Raw genomic sequence first — 19849 nt, forward strand, 5'->3', positions numbered from 1 at the left:
TGTTTTCCTTGGAGCCCTTTAACGTAATCTGTGCTGCTGTCTTCTTTATTTACAGGGCTCCATACCGTTTCTCCTATTTTATCCCAGACGAGGTTAAGTGCATTTCCTAGCTCTTCTCGAAGGCTTTTTTAAAATTGTTCAGATCTAAGTTCAGTTAGTATTGCCTCCTTTATCGTTTTACATAACTCGGCTGTGTCCATTTTTTTTCCTGTTCTTTATTTGTCTCGGTCTCCTCTTCCTCAAACGGAGGCAACCTTTGAAAGTCCTCTTAATCCTTTTGCCCTATTTTAAAAGTGGTATAAGTTCCAGCAGGATGCTGTTTCTTACCCCAGTCGATGCGTTTGGTCTCCGTTCCCAAACTCTTCCTGGCCGCTTCTTTTACCATTGGGGAAAATCCGGTAGGGGATAACTTGTTTCCGTTTTAATTTGTTCAGCTTATGGTTGCAAAGGTATCCTTGCAGGTTTAGGTATCCTTCACCAACATGTAAACACGGACATAAAAGTGCTCTTCAAGCCAAAACAAAATAAAATAAAAAAGACAGTGGTTTAAAATTGCGGATGGTCGCTGCTAAGCAGGAATAGCGCGGACGCCATGTTCCTGCGCTGCCTAAACGCTCCTGCGTCGGGGCGTGCCGGTACACCCTCCCCCGTCCTTGCCATGGAAAAAAGGGGGGGCCGGTAAAGCCTCCTGCCTTGGGCTCCCTTCAGGAGACCCAAGCCGGGGTCGCCCCGAATTCGGGGCCCCCAAAAGAGCGCGAAGGAGTCAGGCGTTCCTCGGAGCTCCGAGGAAAACGCCCTAGCACAGCGCATTTCCGCCGGAAGTCTTCTCGGCCTTTTGGCTGGAAAAGCATTATCTACCTAAGTGTCTTCAATATCCTGGTCCAACCCCAGCCACCAAACATAGCTGTGGGCGAGCGCTTTCATCCGGACGAGCCCGGGATGATTCTCATGTAGGGCAGTGAGGACTCGAATTTGCAACAGTGCTGGAATCACCACCCGACCTCCCCACATCAGGCAGCCTTTGTACGATGATAGTTCATCCTTCCTGGAAGTAAAGGCCGTAAACTCAGGGCCCCCACTGGCCACGGGCCACCCCCTCCCCACCCAGTCCAGGACCCAACAGAGGATGTGGTCCCTGGCCGGGAGGCACGCCACTTCCTTGACATGGGCGGGCCAGTTGGGGAGAGCCTCCAAGAGAGCGACTTGGTGGGCAGGGATGGGGTCGGCATCCTGGGCGGGCAGTGGAAGGCAACTCAAGGCATCCGCATGCCCCACGGCCTTCCCAGGCCGGTGGACGATCACATAGTTGTATCCCGCCAAGAAAATCGTCCAGTGGAGCACCCGGGGAGACACCATCTGAGGCGTCTGGTGATCAGGAGTCAGGAGGCCCAGGAGAGGTTTGTGATCCATAATGATTGTAAAGGGCCGGCCATACAAGTAGTGGTGGAATATTTTTACTCCCGCCACAATCGTCAATGCCTCCTTATTGATTTGCCCGTACTTGCGCTCAACCGATGATAAAGTCCTGGAATAATATGCGACCGGCATCTGGTGGCCAGCCGGCTGGCGGTGACCCAAAACCACCCCCACCCCATAAGGAGATGCATCACAGGCCAGCACAACAGGCAACGACTCATCAAAGTGTGAAAAAAACAGCGTTAGATGTCAAAAGTCCCTTGACCACGTGAAAAGCAACTGCCTGTGCAGGGCCCCAGACCCAGGGGGCGTCTTTGTCCAGTAGGCGGTGGAGCGACTCCACCACCGTGGCTTTCAGCAGCAGAAATAAGTGATAAAAATTAAGCAGGTCCAAGAAGGCCTGCAGTTGGACTTGGAAGAGGGTGGAGGCGCTTGCGTGATGGCAGTGACCTTGTCATCCATTGGGCTGAACTCCGGGGATTCCTTTGAGGAGAGAATCCATGAAAGATTGGAAAATTCTGGGTGCCACACAGACCCCAAATTGCAATTTGGTCACCTTCATTGCACACTGATGCGAAATCCTGCGCCCTGAGTTGATTGACACCCAAAATGCAGATTCCCAGCTGTCCAAACCATAAGAGGCCCAGCAGACTTGTGAGCCTACCCTCCACCACCAGCAAGTCCAAATCCCCCTTGAAGTCTTTAAATTGCACCCTGAACTTGCTCCAGCCCCTAACAGCCACCGAGTTTTTGTTAAAGTCCCGTAATGTTAATGTTATGTCCGCTGACCGCCACCAGGGGCCAGCGAATACCCCAGAGCTTGACTTTGTAAGAACAATGGGGACTAGGCTCCTAGTCTCTCATCCAAATACTAGCCAGGGCTGACCCTGCTTAGTTTCCGAGATCTGATGAGGTCGGGCTAGCCTGGGTCATCTAAGTCAGAGTGCACCAGGGAGACCTGAGTTCAAATCCCCACTTGCTAGGTCGTCTTGGACAACAGTGCTTTTCCTCAGCCTAACCTACCTCACTGGACTGTTGGCAACAATCAAATAATGGGGGGGGATGACCATGGGCACCATCCTGGGCTCCTAGGAGGAAAGGAAAAATAAAAGTAAGGAACTACCCCTATTCCAGCCTCAAAAGACCTCAGAAAAGTGAGCCAGTTCTTGCCACAACTCCCCCACCCTGCTTTGTTTGCTGTTTCCAGATGGGAGCTTGGCAGTGCCCCCAAGGATTGCAACTGGCACAAGGAAAACCATAAAAAAGAAAACATACTAGCAAAAAAGAAAAAAGAAGAAGGCTCACGTCTGTGTCAATGGCCCTGTTCTGTTACTCAGAACTACAGCTGTCCTACTGGCTTAAGAGATGCAATGCTAAATCTGAAGATTCAGCAGCTTACTTCAATCCTATATTGCACTGTGCTTGCGTCTGTGAAACCACATGCTGAGCAGCCCTAATGGTAGAGGAAGTAGGAAATAAATGTATGGCCCCGTTCACACGGAGCATTTGCCGCGCTAAAGAGATGGATGATAGGCGGATTTTCCGGGCGCGATCACACCGCAACATCTGGGAAGCATAGCGCTCCCGTGGCTTACCCGTGGCTTCCCGCCGAAGATGTGGATTAAAAAACTAGTACCTACGAGGTACTAGTTTCCAGAAGATGCGGGGCAAGGGCAGGCGTCTGATCACGTCCCGTCCTAGTCCCGTTGCAAACCGGTTACTTTTTTCCCCCAGTCTGCACAGGATGCGCACAATCATGTGCATGCTCACCTTCTGGTGAAAAAAAATTCCCGATTGCCACGGAAGCGGCGCCTAGCGATTGCTGGTGTGATCACGCCCCACCGCTTCTTTGCAAGAGAGCCGTGTGATCGGCACCTCCCGCACTAACAACGGGACCTCTACGAGACGTATGATCGTGCGGCCACGCGTTGTTTTGCTCCGGGGCAAACAGCCACGCTCCCCCCCCCCGCATCACTTGCACAGCCCTTAAGAGCAGGTTGTGGGGAGAGGGAGAGAGGAGTGCCACGGGATCTCATGCACACGTCTTTCACATCAGCTACTACCTGGTCCATGGAAGCAGTGACAGACTTCATGTTCCTGGAATCCAAGATCACTGCAGACAGTGACTGCAGCCGTGAAATTAAGACGCCTGCTCCTTGGGAGGAAAGTGATGCCAAACCTTGACAGCACAATAAAAAGATTGAAGGTCAAAGAAGGAGGGGACTGCAAAGGATGAGATGGTTAGACAGTGTTACCGATGCAATGAACATGAAATTGAGCAAACTCCAGAGGATGGCGGAAGACAGGAGGGCCTGGCGTTATGTGGTCCATGGAGTCGCAGAGTCGGACTCGATTGTGCCACTGAACAACAACAAAAGTGCCAGTACTCAGCTGGGGATGTGGGCAATGCTCCCTCTAAGCTGTGGAGTCTTGTGAGCAAAAATTCTACTTTGTGAGCTACTGGCATTAAAGCTGTGAGCGAGGGATTTGGCTGCTGCATGAATTAGCTTGCTTTGGAGCCCTTCTTCCTGAGCTAAGACAAAAATCTGTGAGCTGGAGGCTAAAAAACAGTGAGCTAGCTCACACTAACTCAGCTTAGAGGGAACATTGGATGTGGGCCATGGAATGCTTTGCAAGGATGCAGAGATCATGCTGCACATGTGTAAAGGGCATCCACTACAAGGGACCCTGAAGCACAGCTGATTGACTCCTGTGACACAGCGTCTGGGGCCAGCAACCAAACATCTGGGGGAGAATGAAAGGTCAGCCCCATTCTCTCTTCCCAGACCTGGTACATACATGGAGAAGGTGGTAGAATCCACTGCATCAGGCAGGATAAACCTCTGATTTCCCCTTTGCACCAAAAAGTCCCTGCAAATGGAAAGCCAGCGAAACAAGACCAGTTTTTTGCCTGAAAGGTGGGCTGTTTGCAGAACCATCCCAACAACAAGCATTTCCCCTGCAGTTTGACACGGTAAAATCTCCCCACCCCGTCCTGTTTCCTCATCTGTACCGCACGTGTGAACCAGTCCGCCGTGCACATAGTTCAAACGACTGGAAAAACACTTGATGTGTACCTTGCAATTCGACATACAGGGTGAGGGGTTAAATAAATACGGGAGCACACACAGCGCCCGGGACGACCGAAAACGCCACTCTCCCAAAACACACACACGTACTAGAAGCCACGCAGGCGCGCCACCCACATCCCGTCCTTTTGGTCGGCATGACGCTCTCCAATCAGAGCCCATAAGGTGGCGCTCTCCCGCGCCTATTGGGTATGAAGTGCATCCAAAGCGGGGGGCGGGGCTAGAGCAGGGGCCAATGGACAGGTGTGGGGGGCGGGCTTCCCGGCACATGCCTTTCCTCCGGGAGGGCCAAGCAAGGGGATAGTTGTGATGGCTCCGAGCGCGGAAAGTGGAGAGGGAGCCCTCGGCCGGGGGGTCCGCAAAGGCATCCGGGCTGTACTGCTGGGGCCGCCCGGGGCCGGGAAGGGAACCCAGGTGAGGGGACCCAGGTGTCCGAGAGTCTCAGCTGCCTCTTGCTGGAGGAACCTAGGCGCTTTAGCGGGCCCCGTAGGAAACCTGGAGCGGCGGCGGCGGCTGTCTTGCTTTCTTTCTTCTATGCTGGGAATGCCCTGGAATCTGGGATTCCAGCGCGCTCAAGCCCCTGGCTTCTCGCAGTCTGAGGAGGGTTCATACGTGTGGCGGGAAATGAGGCGAGTTGAATGGGCTGCAAGAGGTGGTTTCCAATACTGAAAGTGCCTTTGTGTTTTTTTTTAAAAAGGTCAGTGCAACTTGCACAGCAGGAGGTCAATGCAAGTAGTACACTAGCGCAACGTAACTCTTCTCACTTAGCTTGCTGTGCCGGTTTTACAGTTTTTAGCCCTGGGGAGCTTTCCGTATTGTGGTTCAGCCGTCTGCCGCCCCTTCTAGGGTGCAGAGAAAGGGAACAAATGGCAGAAGCAACTTGCAAGTAGGGGAACTTCCATAGAGTGCCCAGACAAGTAGTCTACATCTGTAAGCGACTTGCTTCAGTGGATCTGAAGGTTAACCCTTTGCAGCAGATGTTTTTACTCCTAATATAAATTTTACTTGAAAGGCGTGGAGTCTGAATAGGTTCCTTGTTTGGGTGCTTCCCCCCCCCCTTTTTGAGGCAGGCTGTTCTGCCTTATGAATCAGGCCTCGTGATGTCTTGAATTTGGTTGCACCTTCAGTGCATGAACATCTGGAGTTGCTTGCCTTGTGCATCTTCTGTGTGTGTCCCGTACAGCCCCTGGTATCTCCAGAGAAGAGGCAAGGCCTCAGCCTTGGTGATTCCCTGACACTTGGAGTAGGGAGACCTGGATGGTGCTGGTGTTTCTTGAGAGATGTGCTTCCTGTGCATGTGTGTGCCCTGCACCCTTTCTCCCACAAAGTAGTACACCTGCTTGTAGAAGCTGCATTCCTAGTGGTAAAAATTTGAGGGAAGTGCCAGTCCTGTGGCTGGTATGTGAAATAGATGACTGGGGTAGAATATCTTCTCATATTTTCTCACCCTATTTTAGGACCAGCTGTTTCACTTAAAACTGGACCTTCCAAAACACAAAGTACTTTTGGGGTGGGCTTCCACCCCTGTGTGACCACAGCTTCCCTCTTTGCTTGCCCTGAGTAATCTCCCTTCTGTTTTGTTGCAAGGCATACAGCTTGCCCTTTGTGCTATCTTGGGTGGGGCACAGTGCCATGTCTGAAGTAATCTGTCAAGTTGTTTCTTAAAAACTTTTCTTGCAAAACTAGTTTCCTTCTGTATATTTCAGCAATTCCCAAACGGCTCTGTTAGTTTCACTGCTTTGGCCTTGCGTACCAGAGGTCAGATTCTGATGGACTATGTAATTTTGCCCCCTCTCTGCATTTGGGGTGATTGAATGGTCCAGCCACCTGGTACAGGGGGTTGCCCTAGCCCTCAGGAGGCTGCCTCTTGCATCTCTGCATGAGTTACTGTTCTCATCTCCTTCTAATAAATCCTAACAACATATTTTTATGTCTGTAAGAATGAAGTGTCTCCATATTTCATTTCAGAAAATAATTAAGAAAAAAGGTGTTCTTTGGCTATAGGTTGTTTGGGAAACCCAAATTAATGTGTTGCAGGGGGTGGGGAAGACTCATGAGGTTAAAGGTTGGGCATCCTGGAGCCATCTTTGCTTTCCCTTACCTTCCTCTGTACTGTTACCTAATCCCCCCACCCCTCTTCCATTCAATTAGCAGTCCTCTCTCTTCCTTCTGGCCCACAACCCCATCAGTTCTGGGTAGGGGCAGTAGTTTGAGTCTGCTGTCTATACAACACTTAGCACATTGGAGGCTGCATCTTTTACTCAGCGAGCATCTATCACTGAGGTAATACATAAGCTTCTGACTTAGAGAGTTCTTCAATGGCAAGCTTTCTACTGAAGAGTTCTGTGTAACTCGGAAGTCTGCATACTCTTGTATCATTAACATTTGGTCTAGTGAAAAATCCTACATGTATGCTTTGTGTTGTCTCCAGGGTATAGCAGTCACTGACTGAAGGTAAGAATACACTGAGGGTGCTAGTTCCTGGTTTTCTTTCCTTCTCTAAGTATTACAGGTATAATGGCTGGATCTTGCAACTGGAATTTCAGATAATATTTTCTGCTATTCACAGGCTGGTCATTACAATCCCTTTTTCTCTGCTAGGAGGTGAATGTCTACCACAACCAAGCCCCTGCTGCCAGGAGAGGGCAGTGCGGGCGTCACTGAGACTATTCTTCATATAACACATGATTTAATTGCTTAAGATGTGGTAGTAGACTATAGCCCATCCTCTGCTATGCAAAACTGGCCACCTCTGCTTATCTTTTGCTTTGAAAACCCCATGGTCCTGGGGTCACCATGAGTGGGCTTTGACTTGAAGGTACACAATTATTATTAAAGATGTGATGGCTGCTAACGTAAATTGTTTTGGAAAAAGTTAGAGAAATTCATAGCTGCTGACATACCTGCCCTCTATTAGCTATGATAGTCAAAGGTGGACTGGCCATTTAACTGACAGGGAAAGTTCCCGGTGAGCTGATGTCAAGTAGAGTCAGGCCTTGGGTGCTCTGCCTGTGCTGCAGGGGCCTCTTAGTGCAGACTTGGTCAGTCATCCAGTGATAGGAGTCGACTCACCTGTACCATTGAAGCGGCCTTCTACTGAGTCACACCCTTGATCCATCAAGGTCAGTCTTGTCTGCTCTGAATGGCTGTAGCTCTGCACCGCCTCAGGTCTTTCACATAATCTGCTACTTCATCCTTTTAACTGGCGATGTCCAGGATTGAACCTAAGACCTTCTGCATGCCACACAAATGTTCTGTCACTGAGCCATGGTTCTTCTCCTATCTGCTCCTAGTTGATGGCACTGCAGAAGGATGCAAGGGGTGAGCCAACACCCATTGATGGCATTGCTGGCCAGACCTAAGTTTTTGGCTTGCTCTCCTGGACCATGCGAACTTCTTAGTCCGCCCCGATGCCTTCATGTACAGAAGCAGTATACCTGATGCAGTGGGTGAGGAATGGGCAAGGGTAGTGACTTCATTCCATCCTTGTTGGCTTCCTAGAAGCATTTGGCTGGCCTCTGATGGAGATGGGATGTGAGACAACATAGTCCGGGCTTTCCTCTTCCTTCTTGGCCATCTGGACTTCCTTCTCCCAGCTCCTGAGACAGCATAAGTGATGGCTGGCTGGAGGGAAGGTGTTTGGCAGGCCCCGTTGCAGGTATCACTTTTCCACCAGCAGTTCTAAATTCTTGAGGAGTGCTTGGGGGCAAAGTCAGCACCAGAGCTGTGTATGCATGTGGCCTGACCCTCCCATGGATTCACTTCTTTCCTTCTGCTCTGCTTATTCAGGCTCCCCGGCTTGCTGAAACGTACTGTGTGTGTCACTTGGCCACGGGGGACATGCTGAGGGCCATGGTAGCCTCTGGTTCAGAACTGGGGAAGAAGCTGAAGGAGACAATGGACGCTGGAAAGCTGGTAGGTACAGGGTGGTTCTGGCTATGAAGCCCTTCCCTTTTCCCGGATCCATTGAGCCTCTTCTCCCCCTCCCCCGGTATACAGAACGTATGTGGCTGGCAGCGATCAGATCTCTCCCCAAAGATAGGCTCCAGCCCTTAATGTGTATCCTGGAATGGAAATTTACAACCAGGGTGGCGTGCAGGCCAGAGACTTACTGAGTAAAGTGTGGGACCTTGTGTGCACGTTCCCCTTGCCATTCTGGTTGTAAATTTTATGTGTGAAATGGTTTAATAGAGTGGAATTTGGCATTCAAAGCATCTTTAATTTTATTTTAGACCCCCTCCCCCATTCCGAGCTGCAGAGATGGAAGACTTCTTCTCTCCATCCATCCCGCTTCATAGTTGTGCTTGGATTTGCTGCCTGCTGAAATACATTGGGGGAAGACAGCTTGCAAATACACAATGGAGGGGGGCATTTATTATCGCCTGCCGGAAATGGAGGAGACTTGGTTGCAAGGGGATTGTTCCTCTCTCCTTTGCACCTCAGGCCTGGTCAATAACTTAAATATTTCTAGTTTGAAGGCTTTATGTTACATTGTTTTTTGAAGGAAGTAGCACTTTTGTTTTTTCTCTCCCACCCCCCTCTTCCAATTTGGACTTGGAAAGCTGAAAGTTTAAAAGAGTTGGCCTCATAAAGGCCCTTCTTGCTTGCATGCTGCTGCTTTTGCTGACCACTGTGGACCCAGAGCAAATGGCTTCCTTTTGTTCTGCAACTGCTGGGTGGCCTCCAAGTGTGGTTTTGTTATTGTTAGAGCAGAGCTGTGATGGGTCACGCAGCCTTCTGCTATTGCCGGGCTAGGAGAGGCGGGGCCTTGGCAGAAGCAGCTGCGGGGGGCTAGATAAAGCTATTGTCCCCTAGAGCCAATAATCTGCCTTGGCTAGGTGCCTCACCCCTGGACCTTGGGACAGGAGATAATGGGAAGTCATTCCATGCTCAGGGCATCAGAAATGCTCTTGTGTATGTCAGTTAATATAAGATGAATACATTTGAAGTACCTGGGGAAAGTCAGGCAGGAGACTATTTTCCGGCCCTTAGCTGTGAACAGAATGCTTACCTGGCAGCACCTCTGCTTGTGCAGTCTTCTAGACCACAGTGGCCCTCAAGTGGATGGCAGGTACAGTGTAGAAAGTTGCTTACAGAGCTATTAGATTTGGTTGCCAAGTACAGCTGCCTTCGCACTACAGCTGTTCAGAAGTCAAATGTCAGGGAGAAATTGCTTTGACCCCTGGAGTGCTGGAAAATCATGGGTGCAGGACACTGTGCTAGAGTTCTTGGCCCTTCCTGGTTTCCAGGCCTCTTGTGCAGCGATTTCTCAAATGGGGGGGGGGGGTCAGGAGGACCTGATGAAAGTGAGTTTGAGACTTTTTTGCAGGTGGTCGCGAGCCCAGGAGAGAGGAGGTGGAACAGAATAAGCTCAGATCAGCAACTCTGGGAGGCCTAATGGCCATTTTGGGTTTGCTTCTGTACATGTACAGGAAGGCCACAACATGTTGCCCAACAGTAATATATGCTTATAAATGGTAAAAATGAAGCATAAAACTTGCATGGAATCAATAGCTGTGAGATTCTCGTGTTTTTGTGTTGAGCAAGGAGTTAATCTGCAAGCGGAGCCCCCAAAAGTAAAGCAAGCATAGAAGTGGGTCCCACTTGAATACTCTTCTACTTCTTGAATTTCAAGTTTTATTTTGTGAAGAATTACAGGAGGAATTTTGCAGTGGGGGGGGGGGGGTCCAATTCTGCAGGGTGGTCCAGAAGGCCAGGTTGATATTGCTGCTGTGGGGGGGCTTTATCAAGACTGCTCTTCCTTGTCTCTTCTTTCTCCCCCCCCCAAATCTGTAAGGTGAGCGACGAGATGGTGGTGGAACTGATTGAGAAAAACCTGGAAACTCCTCCCTGCAAAAACGGCTTCCTTCTGGACGGCTTTCCCCGCACAGTGCGGCAAGCAGAAATGGTGTGTGACAACCATATGCCCCTCCTGAACTTCCTCAGGCTGCCTCCTGGGATCTGGGGATCAGTCTCTAGTATGTGCTGGCTTAGGCCATTCCAGTTAGCTTTTAACTGTTGTGTGTTTCCTGCCTTCCTCTCCCATCTCCCCAAGAAGGCTTCTAGTGTGAATGGCCATCTGTAGAGGCCTTTTGTGATGTGGTGGTCTCGTCATATAGGGTTTGTAGTTAATTTAAGGGGCTGGTCAAACGCTCCTGGCAGATCCTGGATTAGTTCAGAGCTAGTTCTTTTGGTGCAGAGGAAACAAACCGGCCCAATCCAGTTTGGAGCATGACTAATATCAGAGCTGGCCCCGCAGCTGTGCCATCCAATTCATTGCCTGCAGTGGAACAGTAGAGGAGGGCACCAATGCACTGCAGGGGCTCAACTCACCCCATGGGATCAGCTGCGTGGGGAGTGACTGGCATTCCCACTTGGGACAGCTGGATCCAAGCCAGGCCCCTCTGCCAGTGCTGCAGGAGTTGGCTTGGGGCCAGCCGGTAGTGGTGCAAGCCTGGGGTGGGAGTGGTGCCCCTTGCTTTGGGTAACACAGTCCCTTGAATCAGCCCGGAATCAGGAAGCCTGTCTTTTTTCAAAGGTCCTCTTATTTAGAGCAAGGAAATATGGGTAGCTGTTGCTTTCTTTTTCTTTCCCCCTGAAAAGAAAAGCAGTGCAGAGTGGAAATTATGGCAGTGCTACTGAAGCAGCACTATGAGAGGTTCTAGCAAGAAGGTGTTTTCCTGCTGGTGTGAATTTGGGAGTCTGTGGAAGTGCAAGGCCACCTGCGAGTTCTGAGTTGGGCGTTCTCGTGGACTCCCTTTTTTTTTTTTGCTGTCAAATCACAGCTGACTTAGGGTAACCCTGTGGGGTTTCAAGGCAAGAGAGATTCAAAGGTGGTCTGCCAGTTGCCTGCCTTCATCTCGCAACCCTGGTATTCATTGCTGGTCTCCCTTCGAAATACTGACCAGGGCCAGCCCTGCTTAGCTTCCAAATTCTGATGAGATCGAGGTAGCCCGGACCATTCAGGTCAGGGCTGCATGCTCCTACTAAGCAGCAATTCCCAAGCCTCTCTCTCTCTTTAAGCAGCCTAGCTTGATCTGAATCTACCTGCTCTGTGCTGTAATAAACTTTCTCTCCCTTCCCTCTTGAAATGTTAACAGCTTGATGAGCTCATGGAGAAGAGGAAAGAGAATCTAGATTCCGTCATTGAATTCAGCATCGCCGACTCCTTACTCATCCGGAGGGTCACAGGACGGTAAGAACTGGATTCTGTGGGGGAATGAGTGTCATTAGTTCTTCTGGGGTGGCTCGGGGCAAGCACTATGCTGAGCCCAAATAGGAAGGTTACAAAGGGGGGAGCCTTGTGGGCCTGCAGCAGCACAATAGATCCGGAGTTCTGTGGCACCTTGAAGACCAAACATACCCTGTGGGTCAGAGCTGACTTCTTCAGATGCATAGGATCATAAATCCACGAGGCCCATCCTAGATAAGACTTTACATTTTGACTATTTTACAAGACTTGGAAGTGTCTCGCACTCATGCTGACTGAACTAGCTACCCTTTGCACTGGATTTCGTTTTAACCTGGTCTCTTTTAATAACGTATCTCATTTGCTCACCCCTTACTGCTGTTTAAATAAATTGGGCCAGGTAGTTTTATACTCCTGCTCATGTGCAGAAAGTGAACTCTGACTCTCAGAAGTTTGGGCTGTAGTAAATTTTGTGCCCCTGGACTTCTCTGGACGTGTTACTTTTAATTGGGGCTGCAGCCTCCTTTGTAGCCCCTTGAAAATTTGCCCTCTGTGACTCCTGCCATCTCATGGGAACTCTCTAGCAAGGCTAAGGGTTAAGCTGCTTGGTGATTCTAGCTCCGAAGAAATAACTAGATCTGCAGTACATTTTGCTGTGGTCTGTTTCAGGTTGATCCATCCGGCAAGTGGCCGCTCGTATCATGAGGAATTCAGTCCTCCTAAAGTCCACATGAAGGATGATGTATGTGTACTTCCAGCTAAGGGGTTTTCTTCTGATTTCCTTTTATTGCTCTAAAGCTCTGCGGTACCTTCATGAGGCTGGGTGCAATCTGTGTGAATATCATCTTGAATTGCCTTTCTTCTGACTTCAGGCAGTTCACTATAGTTTGCTTGACTTGACTAGGTTGTTCCAAATCGAAATGCATTTGATGTCAGTGGAATTCCCACTGATAGACTTTTAGTGTTCCATTTCCTGGAAGAGAACACTGATGCAGACTGTTTGGCTGAAATCATGATCATAGGCAGAGCTGGGTTCTGTGGGGTGGTTCTCTGCTTATTGAGAATCTCAGCTTTCATCTTTTTAAAAAAAAATTCTAGCCTCTGTGGCTTTACAGCCATGCTTGGAAGCACGTGAGTCATGCTTGCTGAAGTGGCAGAAGTCAGGGGTCACTGAATATGATTTCCAGGAGTTAAAGCTTCATTGTCCTACATAGCTTTCTGCCTCATAACTAACAAAGCCAGACTAAATTATAAAAATGAAAAGTTTATAGAATAACACAGGCAGCAGAATTTGAACACACAGCCCATTTTGTAGGTACCCTCAGCAAAAGTGCAAGGGATTCTGGGATGCAGCTCTTACTGCAAACAGCTGAACTGCACCATCCTCCAAACATCTTGAGCTGGTTCCCATCTGGGTTGGAGTAGCACTTGAGCCTTTTGAGTTGCCCCTACAAAGTTGGAAGTTGCCAACATCAAAAGTTGCACCTGGTACTTTTATCTCTAAAATCTCCTAGTAGTTTGAAGGTATCCTATCCCAAGAGGAAAGCTGTGCTGCCTAGACCCTGTCTTCATCTGCACTTTTTCTCGCCAGGTGACTGGAGAGCCCCTGATCCGCCGTTCAGATGACAATGAAGTAGCTTTGAAAACTCGGCTGAAGTCCTATCACACCCAGACGACCCCATTGGTCAACTACTACACCCGACGCGGGATCCACAGAGCAGTGGATGCTTCCCAGTCCCCTGACGTGGTGTTTGCTAGCATCTTGGCAGCTTTCTCGAAAGCCACATGTAAAGACATGGTTATGTTTGTTTAGGACTCCTCTTGTGTCTGGCGCTTCCTTCTCCTTTCCTGTCTTCTCGGGTCAGCAAGAGGGAGAGAGAGAAAGAGCTGTAGGAGAGACTGCAGTGCATCTGGGGAGGAAGGTTCTTCAAAGCGTCTATTAAACAAAGCCTTGACTTTGTATGTGTGTGTGTGTGTATATATATATATATATATATTCATGTGTAGAAATGTGCTTGGACCATGCACACGGGTGGCCTGCAGGGGGTGCAGTGGAGCAGCACACCAGTTCCTGAAGCTGGAAGGCGGCTTCTATGCAGTCAAAAGTGAAAGTGTTCCAGTGTTTGTCTGCAAGATACACTTAAATAGGAAAAAAACTGCTGCAGTTTCTTTTGTTCCGCCTACATATCGGGGTCATTTGGTGCAATGTTCGTAGGAGGGCTGAAGGTCACCAATCAACAGCAGTAGGAAGGAAAGAGAGTGTGCTGGCCAACCTCTCCTGCATCGTTCGCTATTTACCTGCAGGAAATTAAACATACTGTTGGCTTGGAGTTTGCATAGAGATATCAAGGTGTGCGCCTGTTCTGAAGAGAGGGTTGGAATGGCTGGGTGTGCACCTCATTTTTGGCTGGGCTGAGCAAATGGGTAACAAGTGCATTGTTGGAAATACCCAGGGCAGTATGCCCTTGTACCTCCACATCATTTTGTTGAACCATAGAATGCTGGTAGCTGGTGCTGGATTCCAAGACTCTTGGCATCTGTGTTGTTTATAGCTGTTGTGGCTGTGTAGAGACAAAATGGTTAGTGAAGGAGGGCTCGGGGCAGGGGGCTCCACATGTTTCTCAATGCTAGGAGGAACAGAATGTGTGATGTAGAGTCCCCGAGTAGCTTGCAAGAGGGGCAGTTCTGTGCAGTTTACTCAGGTAGCAGAATCTAGATATTTTTTGTTGGCCTAGAGTTTGATTTTCTGTTTGTTTAGTATGTTGCCAAATCTGTTGCAGGAGTCAGCTAAAGAGCGATAGTTTGGTGAGAACGTAGACTTTCTAAAGGTGGAATTGCACTGTGGACTCAAGTCCCAAGGCAACCTGTAGCTTTCTGATGTATGGCTGCCTCAGACAACTTTGCTGACACCACAGTGCGAGTTGGGTTGTGCTTACTCAGGAGGAATTGCAGGACTGCTTCACCAGGAAACCCGGCTGTACTTCAGCCTATGTTCTGAGAATGTTGATTTGTTTTGGGAGTTGACCTGCTTGGTCTCCCTTTAGGGAAAGGGTCAATTCCTAGCCTTTAATTGGGCAGGAAGAGACTGGAGCCCAGTTCTTTCTGCAGCCTTATCTTCTGATAGAAATGCCTGTGATGAGGATCCTGCCGGCACTTGGAGCAGCCTGATTTATCCTCCTGAGATTTTTGACCTGTCTTTGAGAACTCCCGGAGAGATCCTTGAGTGTCTGAAGACAAGCTGTTGTGACGGCGGCTATAATTTCAGGTTCTGTTGCCCTGTGCATTGCTTGCCAGCCACTATAAGTCTTGACTTGCCATGGATATTAATACTGTTCTTGCCAGGGCTCCATATAGGCTCAGGTTCTGGTCTGTGTGGAAGTCTCTGTTGGCCCCACTCAGTCATCTGGCTCTTTTTCTGTGTTTTGCTGACTGGTGGGATCAGGACCTGCAAAGCACAAGAGCGCTAGAGAGTTGTGTTCTTCAGTCTCCTCTCCTGTCTGCGTGTCTGTTGTTTCTTCCCACTCCCTTCACTCCATTGTTTTCTTCTTAAGTCCATTTTGCTTCTGGGTGGCTCTTTTGAGTGAGCCACTCTCATCTTTGAAGGACTTTGTCAAGTGACAGACTGGAAGAATCTGCTCCCAAGCTCTTCAGAGGAAAATGAGCTGCTCAGGAAGCAGCAAAGTGTGAACCCATTATTTGTTGAGTTGTAGAGCATTTTGCAGTTTAAAGGGGGACCATGCATTTGTGGCTGAAGTTGATGTAGGAAAATGGAAAATGCTTGCCAGCTTCCTGGGTGACGGACTCATCTGTTGGAGTGAGCTTCCAGCCCCATCCTATCAAAACATTTGCTTAGCTAGCGTCCCTCCTCCCAGAGGTCTAGAACCAGTGGGATTTTGGCAGCCTTTTGGCAGAACAGTCAATCAGAACATGCTTATTTAAGCCTTGTGCTTTAGGTGTTTCCAGAGAAGAGGCCCACTTCACAGAATCAGTGCAACAAGGTCCCTGCAACAGGTTCCCTTGGACTACTGTCTTTTTTCCTACAATCACACAAGCCAGCAGGGAAATCAAGGTGCTTAGCCTGGGGTTGCAAATTGTGTGTCTTGTGGGGAGACAGTTTAAATCGGGCATGCATGTTACTAGTTCATAGAGAGTTTTCTCTTGTTGGCTTTGAGGTACCACTGATGTTTTGCGAGTTCAGGATTCTGCGCGATCCTTGGAGTGATAGCAGTTTCTTGACTCCAATAGGAGAATCTTTGCAGGTCTGCCAAAGGAGGGGCTGCTGTAATCTAATGGTGAGGTGAAAGCACTGGCTTCATAGCTTTTCCTACACAAGCTAAGAACAGGCCTGCGGTTCAGGCAAAGGGTCGATCTAGCTCAGAATTCTGTCTCCAGCATTAGCCGGAGAATTCTCCCAGTCAGAGCTTTAAGACTTTCCTTTACTGTGGGTTCTGTTGTATTTCTGCCCGTCTGTCTTTGGCAGGTTTTTTTAGTTGGTTTTTTTTATTTTTGTCTTCATTTCATTTCAGCCGAATGAATCCAGGCAATCGACAGGACGGGACACCCATCAAGTGCTGCGTGTGCCATCACCCCTGCTGTGGGGACAGCAGGGTTTTTTAAAGGGGGGTTTACAGAATTGGGAAAGGAAAAGCATTGGGGGGAGCAGAATCATGTTCAAGAGGAGTGTCTGTCTTAAAGAAACCAGTGTTTGGGGGGGACATTAAACACATGTTAAAACTAGTTTGGGAAGGATGGCCTTTGTAGCTTTGAAACATGAGTGCTGATTGGAGATTGTGCAACTTGGCTTATTTTTCAAAGCAGAGGGGTTTAAAAAAAAAAACAACAACCCAACCATCTCAAGCACCTATTGGCTTTCCCTTCATAATTCAGATGATTTAGAAAGCTTGCTTCAAGTGTATTGCAACAATTCCCAAACATTGAGCTGCAAGAAGCAGATTAAGTATTCCAGCAAGTCCAAAGTATCCAGCCACAGAAGATGCTGCTTGCTGTCTCCCTGTGTGGTTTTGCCACTCTGGCCTCGGTTCTGTCCAGTCACCCTCTGTGGATGACAAGTAGCCCTGTTGCTTCTCTGCATGACTGCGATTGGCACTCCTGATGCCATGATGCAGTAGAAATGGCCTGAGCTGTACCCAGAGCACTGAGTGTGCAGGAAGATGGGGTGGACTCCTCCGAAGGAGTGTGTGTTCTCACCCATTCTAAGAACAAATCTCTCTGGGTGTCCTTATATGGCATGCCTCCAGTTTTAAATCCGGGCTGGGGTGCTACTTCTATTGGAAATCTTGGAAAAACTGATTCACCTGGGCAGTTCCCCGACTTTCCTGACAGGGGGAATTCAGCAAGTGGCATCTAAAATCTTTGGGGGGGGGGGGCGTGGTACTGCCTTCCTTCCTATTCAAGACTGGTATTCCCTCCAGCACTGAAGTGCAAAGCCAGAAGTGTCCTTACTCTTGGTGATTAGCTGTAGCCTACAACTGTTCCACCTCCCATTCTTTAGAGATCATGTGTTGCCTTAATAAAATGGATGCAGATTTGTACCTGAGCAGTCTGTTTGTGCATGCATAGGAGGCGGGAGGGATAGCGGTAAGGAGACAGGGAGATGGAGACCCTTCATACGCCCCCCCCCCCCATTCATGTAAGGCTTCTCTCACAAAATATCTCATCCTTGGGATTTGAAGGAAAGATCGAAAGCCTCAGGAGAGACCCTAGAGAAGCAAGATTCAGGTGGGTAGCTGTGTTGGTCAGAAGCAGCAGAACAAGTTTGAGCCAAGTGGCACCTTTGCAACCAACAAAGTTTTATTCAAAGTGCAAGTGACGTTTTCGCTTGTGGTTTTGGAGGTCACAGCTGTGGAGGCTTGTTGATTCTCAAGTGCTTACCTCTTTAAAATTGTATTCAGCAGTCAGCAGTTCTGCAGCAACTCACAATTTGCTTGTGTTAACATTGTACAACTAGGGCTTCATAAGATGTAGGGCCTGGCTTCAGGACCTCTCTTTTTAGCAAGGGTATGGCCCAGGGTAGCCCAGTCTTGTAAACTCATGGAAGCTAAGCAGGGTCAGCCCTTATTCATACTCGTATAGGAGACCCCCCAAGGAAGTCCAGGGTTGCAATGCAGAGGTGGGCAATGGCAAAGCCACCTCTGCTATTGTCTTGCCTTGAAAAACCTGCAGGGTCACCATGATCAGGCTGTGACTTGATGGCACTTTCCACCACCAAGGCTGAACTGTGCGTTCCTTATGCCTCAGGACCCCAGTGTAGTCCAGTGCCTCGGAGACTGACCCACTGCTCAACTAACATCTTTCTTTGGCTGTAAGCAGTCTCTGTGGCCTTGGGCCAAGCTGCCATTCTGTCTGCCTCAAACAGCCTCACCCCCATCTGCTATCAGGGTAACAATATCATCATCTTGGAGAGGTTGTTGAAAGGATTGTTCAAACTACAGAGATGTGGAGTGCTTTGAATTCTCTAATTTGTGGTCAGTGTAGCATTCTCTGGCTTCCATTTTGTGTTCCCCAAATCCCTCCTGAATATGAACCTGTGTAAATGCAGAGGGGTTTTTCCCCACTTCAGAATTCACACGATGCAGTGTTTTAACTGTGTTTCTCAGTGCATGCTTGAGGTCACCCAGTACTGCTTATCATGCTAATGTTCGGAAACTGTCCTTGTAGTGGTGACCCAGCAAAAACTTTGGCACAGCCCTGCATTGTCTGCGCTCTTGTGAAGGTGAATTGCCTTTGCTGCAGATTTGGGTGGGTGGAGGGAAGACACATCTTCTGTTCAGATTGCCACTCTGATCTTGCTGCTTATTTTTCCATGGGCTGATTTCTCTTTGGGGGGACAACAGAATGGTAGGAAATGGGAGCATTCTCTTCAGAGCTGACTGGCTTGGGCTTACTTTCCCTGGCACTTCTTGCTTTTTAAGAGATCTCCTTTGAAATGTACCATGAGAGGCTCAGTCCTGTCCTGTCCCAGTGTGCATTCCACTTAGGTGCTTCTTAGAGCCTAATTCTCTGCATGCATATCCAAAAGTAAACCCATCTGCATTCCATGAAGCTTGCTTCCTGAGGTTCATAACTCGGCAAATATGTCTGGCCCTGGTAAGAAGAAGAGGAGATTGGATTTATACCCTGCCCTTCACTTGGAGTCTCAGAGCAGTTTACAGTCTCCTTTCCCTTCCCCTCCCCACAACAGACACCCTGTAAGGTAGGTGGGGCTTAGAGAGCTCTAAGAGAACTGCCCTTGAGAACAGCTCTGAGAGAACTTGTGACTGACCCAAGGTCACACCAGCACCTACATGTGGAGTGGGGAATCAAACCCAGTTCTCCCAGATTAGAGTTTGTGCTCTTAACCACTACACCAAATTGACTCTCATAATAATAGTACAGTCCGTAGATGCTGTGACAAAACAGGGACCTGCCCTCAGCCCTGGGAGACTGAGCAGCCATTCTGTGGCTCGCAAGCCCATTTTTGCCTTCCCACCTGACCTGGTGGGGCTATTCTCCTTCGTTACACACCACCACTCACTGGATTGACACAGCCTTCCTAGAGGGACAGTGAGACCCCTCTGGCTGATTCCCAAACCTTGGGAAGTTGGTACCACAATCTTTGGGCACCCCCTGGAAAGTTGGCAAACCCTCCGATTTGGGCCCGTTTGTGTTCCCCAGCCTCCCTTTTGCTTCTGGTAATGTGCTGAGCAGGGAGGACTAAGTGGTCAAGGCACACCAGGTCTTATTTAACTATAAAACGGTTTATTTTAACTATGTACAAGTTAAAACGCAGAAAATAAACACAAGCACATTAACACAACCTGGGCATAAAATAAACATGATTTAAAATGCCATTCCTCTGTCCCCCACACACCCCCTCTCTTTCTCTGGAGGTTGTGGGCCTCAGGATGGGTTTTGCTTTCCCCTCCTGTTGTGGAGAAACCCCCAGCCCTCCACCAGACTGGTCACTTGTACTGTTGCCCTGGCTGTCCACCACAGTTTATAGTGGCCTGAATGCCCTGGAGTTTGAGCCCCCACCTGTACGCTCCCTTGAAGCTACCACCCACACTGAGCCAAAGGCTGAAGACTCCACTCCGCCCTCCGGGCAAAAGCCTTTATCTCCCTGGCTCCGCCCCTGGGGTGTGTCCAGATTTTCCCG

At 49.1% G+C, this 19849-nt stretch overlaps 1 protein-coding gene across 2 annotated transcripts; it reads left to right on the top strand.

Annotated features, from left to right (window-relative positions):
- Positions 1-4781: 4781 nt before the first annotated feature.
- On the top strand, positions 4782-16531 carry AK2 (adenylate kinase 2). Of its 2 annotated transcripts, XM_015417756.1 has the most exons (7): positions 4782-4919; positions 8295-8420; positions 10303-10413; positions 11606-11700; positions 12364-12436; positions 13286-13481; positions 16221-16531. In XM_015417756.1, exons 1-7 carry the CDS (start codon positions 4815-4817, stop codon positions 16226-16228), a joined length of 714 nt encoding a protein of 237 aa, XP_015273242.1. In that variant the 5' UTR covers positions 4782-4814; the 3' UTR covers positions 16229-16531. The 2 variants fall into 2 exon arrangements, with proteins under 2 accessions (XP_015273242.1, XP_015273241.1); XM_015417755.1 differs by lacking the exon at positions 16221-16531 and having other exon boundaries at positions 13286-13650.
- Positions 16532-19849: the final 3318 nt, after the last annotated feature.

Source organism: Gekko japonicus, unplaced genomic scaffold (assembly GCF_001447785.1).
Source record: "Gekko japonicus isolate JY-2015 unplaced genomic scaffold, Gekko_japonicus_V1.1 scaffold203, whole genome shotgun sequence".
Lineage (NCBI taxonomy): Eukaryota > Metazoa > Chordata > Lepidosauria > Squamata > Gekkonidae > Gekko > Gekko japonicus.

Bases quoted from the DNA above. Each gene is read 5' to 3' on its own strand.
- AK2 (XM_015417755.1), top strand. From the start codon at position 4,815: ATGGCTCCGAGCGCGGAAAGTGGAGAGGGAGCCCTCGGCCGGGGGGTC. The intron at 4,920-8,294 runs GTGAGGGGACCC...CTGCTTATTCAG, and splicing joins GGGCCGGGAAGGGAACCCAG to GCTCCCCGGCTTGCTGAAAC. The intron at 8,421-10,302 runs GTAGGTACAGGG...CAAATCTGTAAG, and splicing joins CAATGGACGCTGGAAAGCTG to GTGAGCGACGAGATGGTGGT.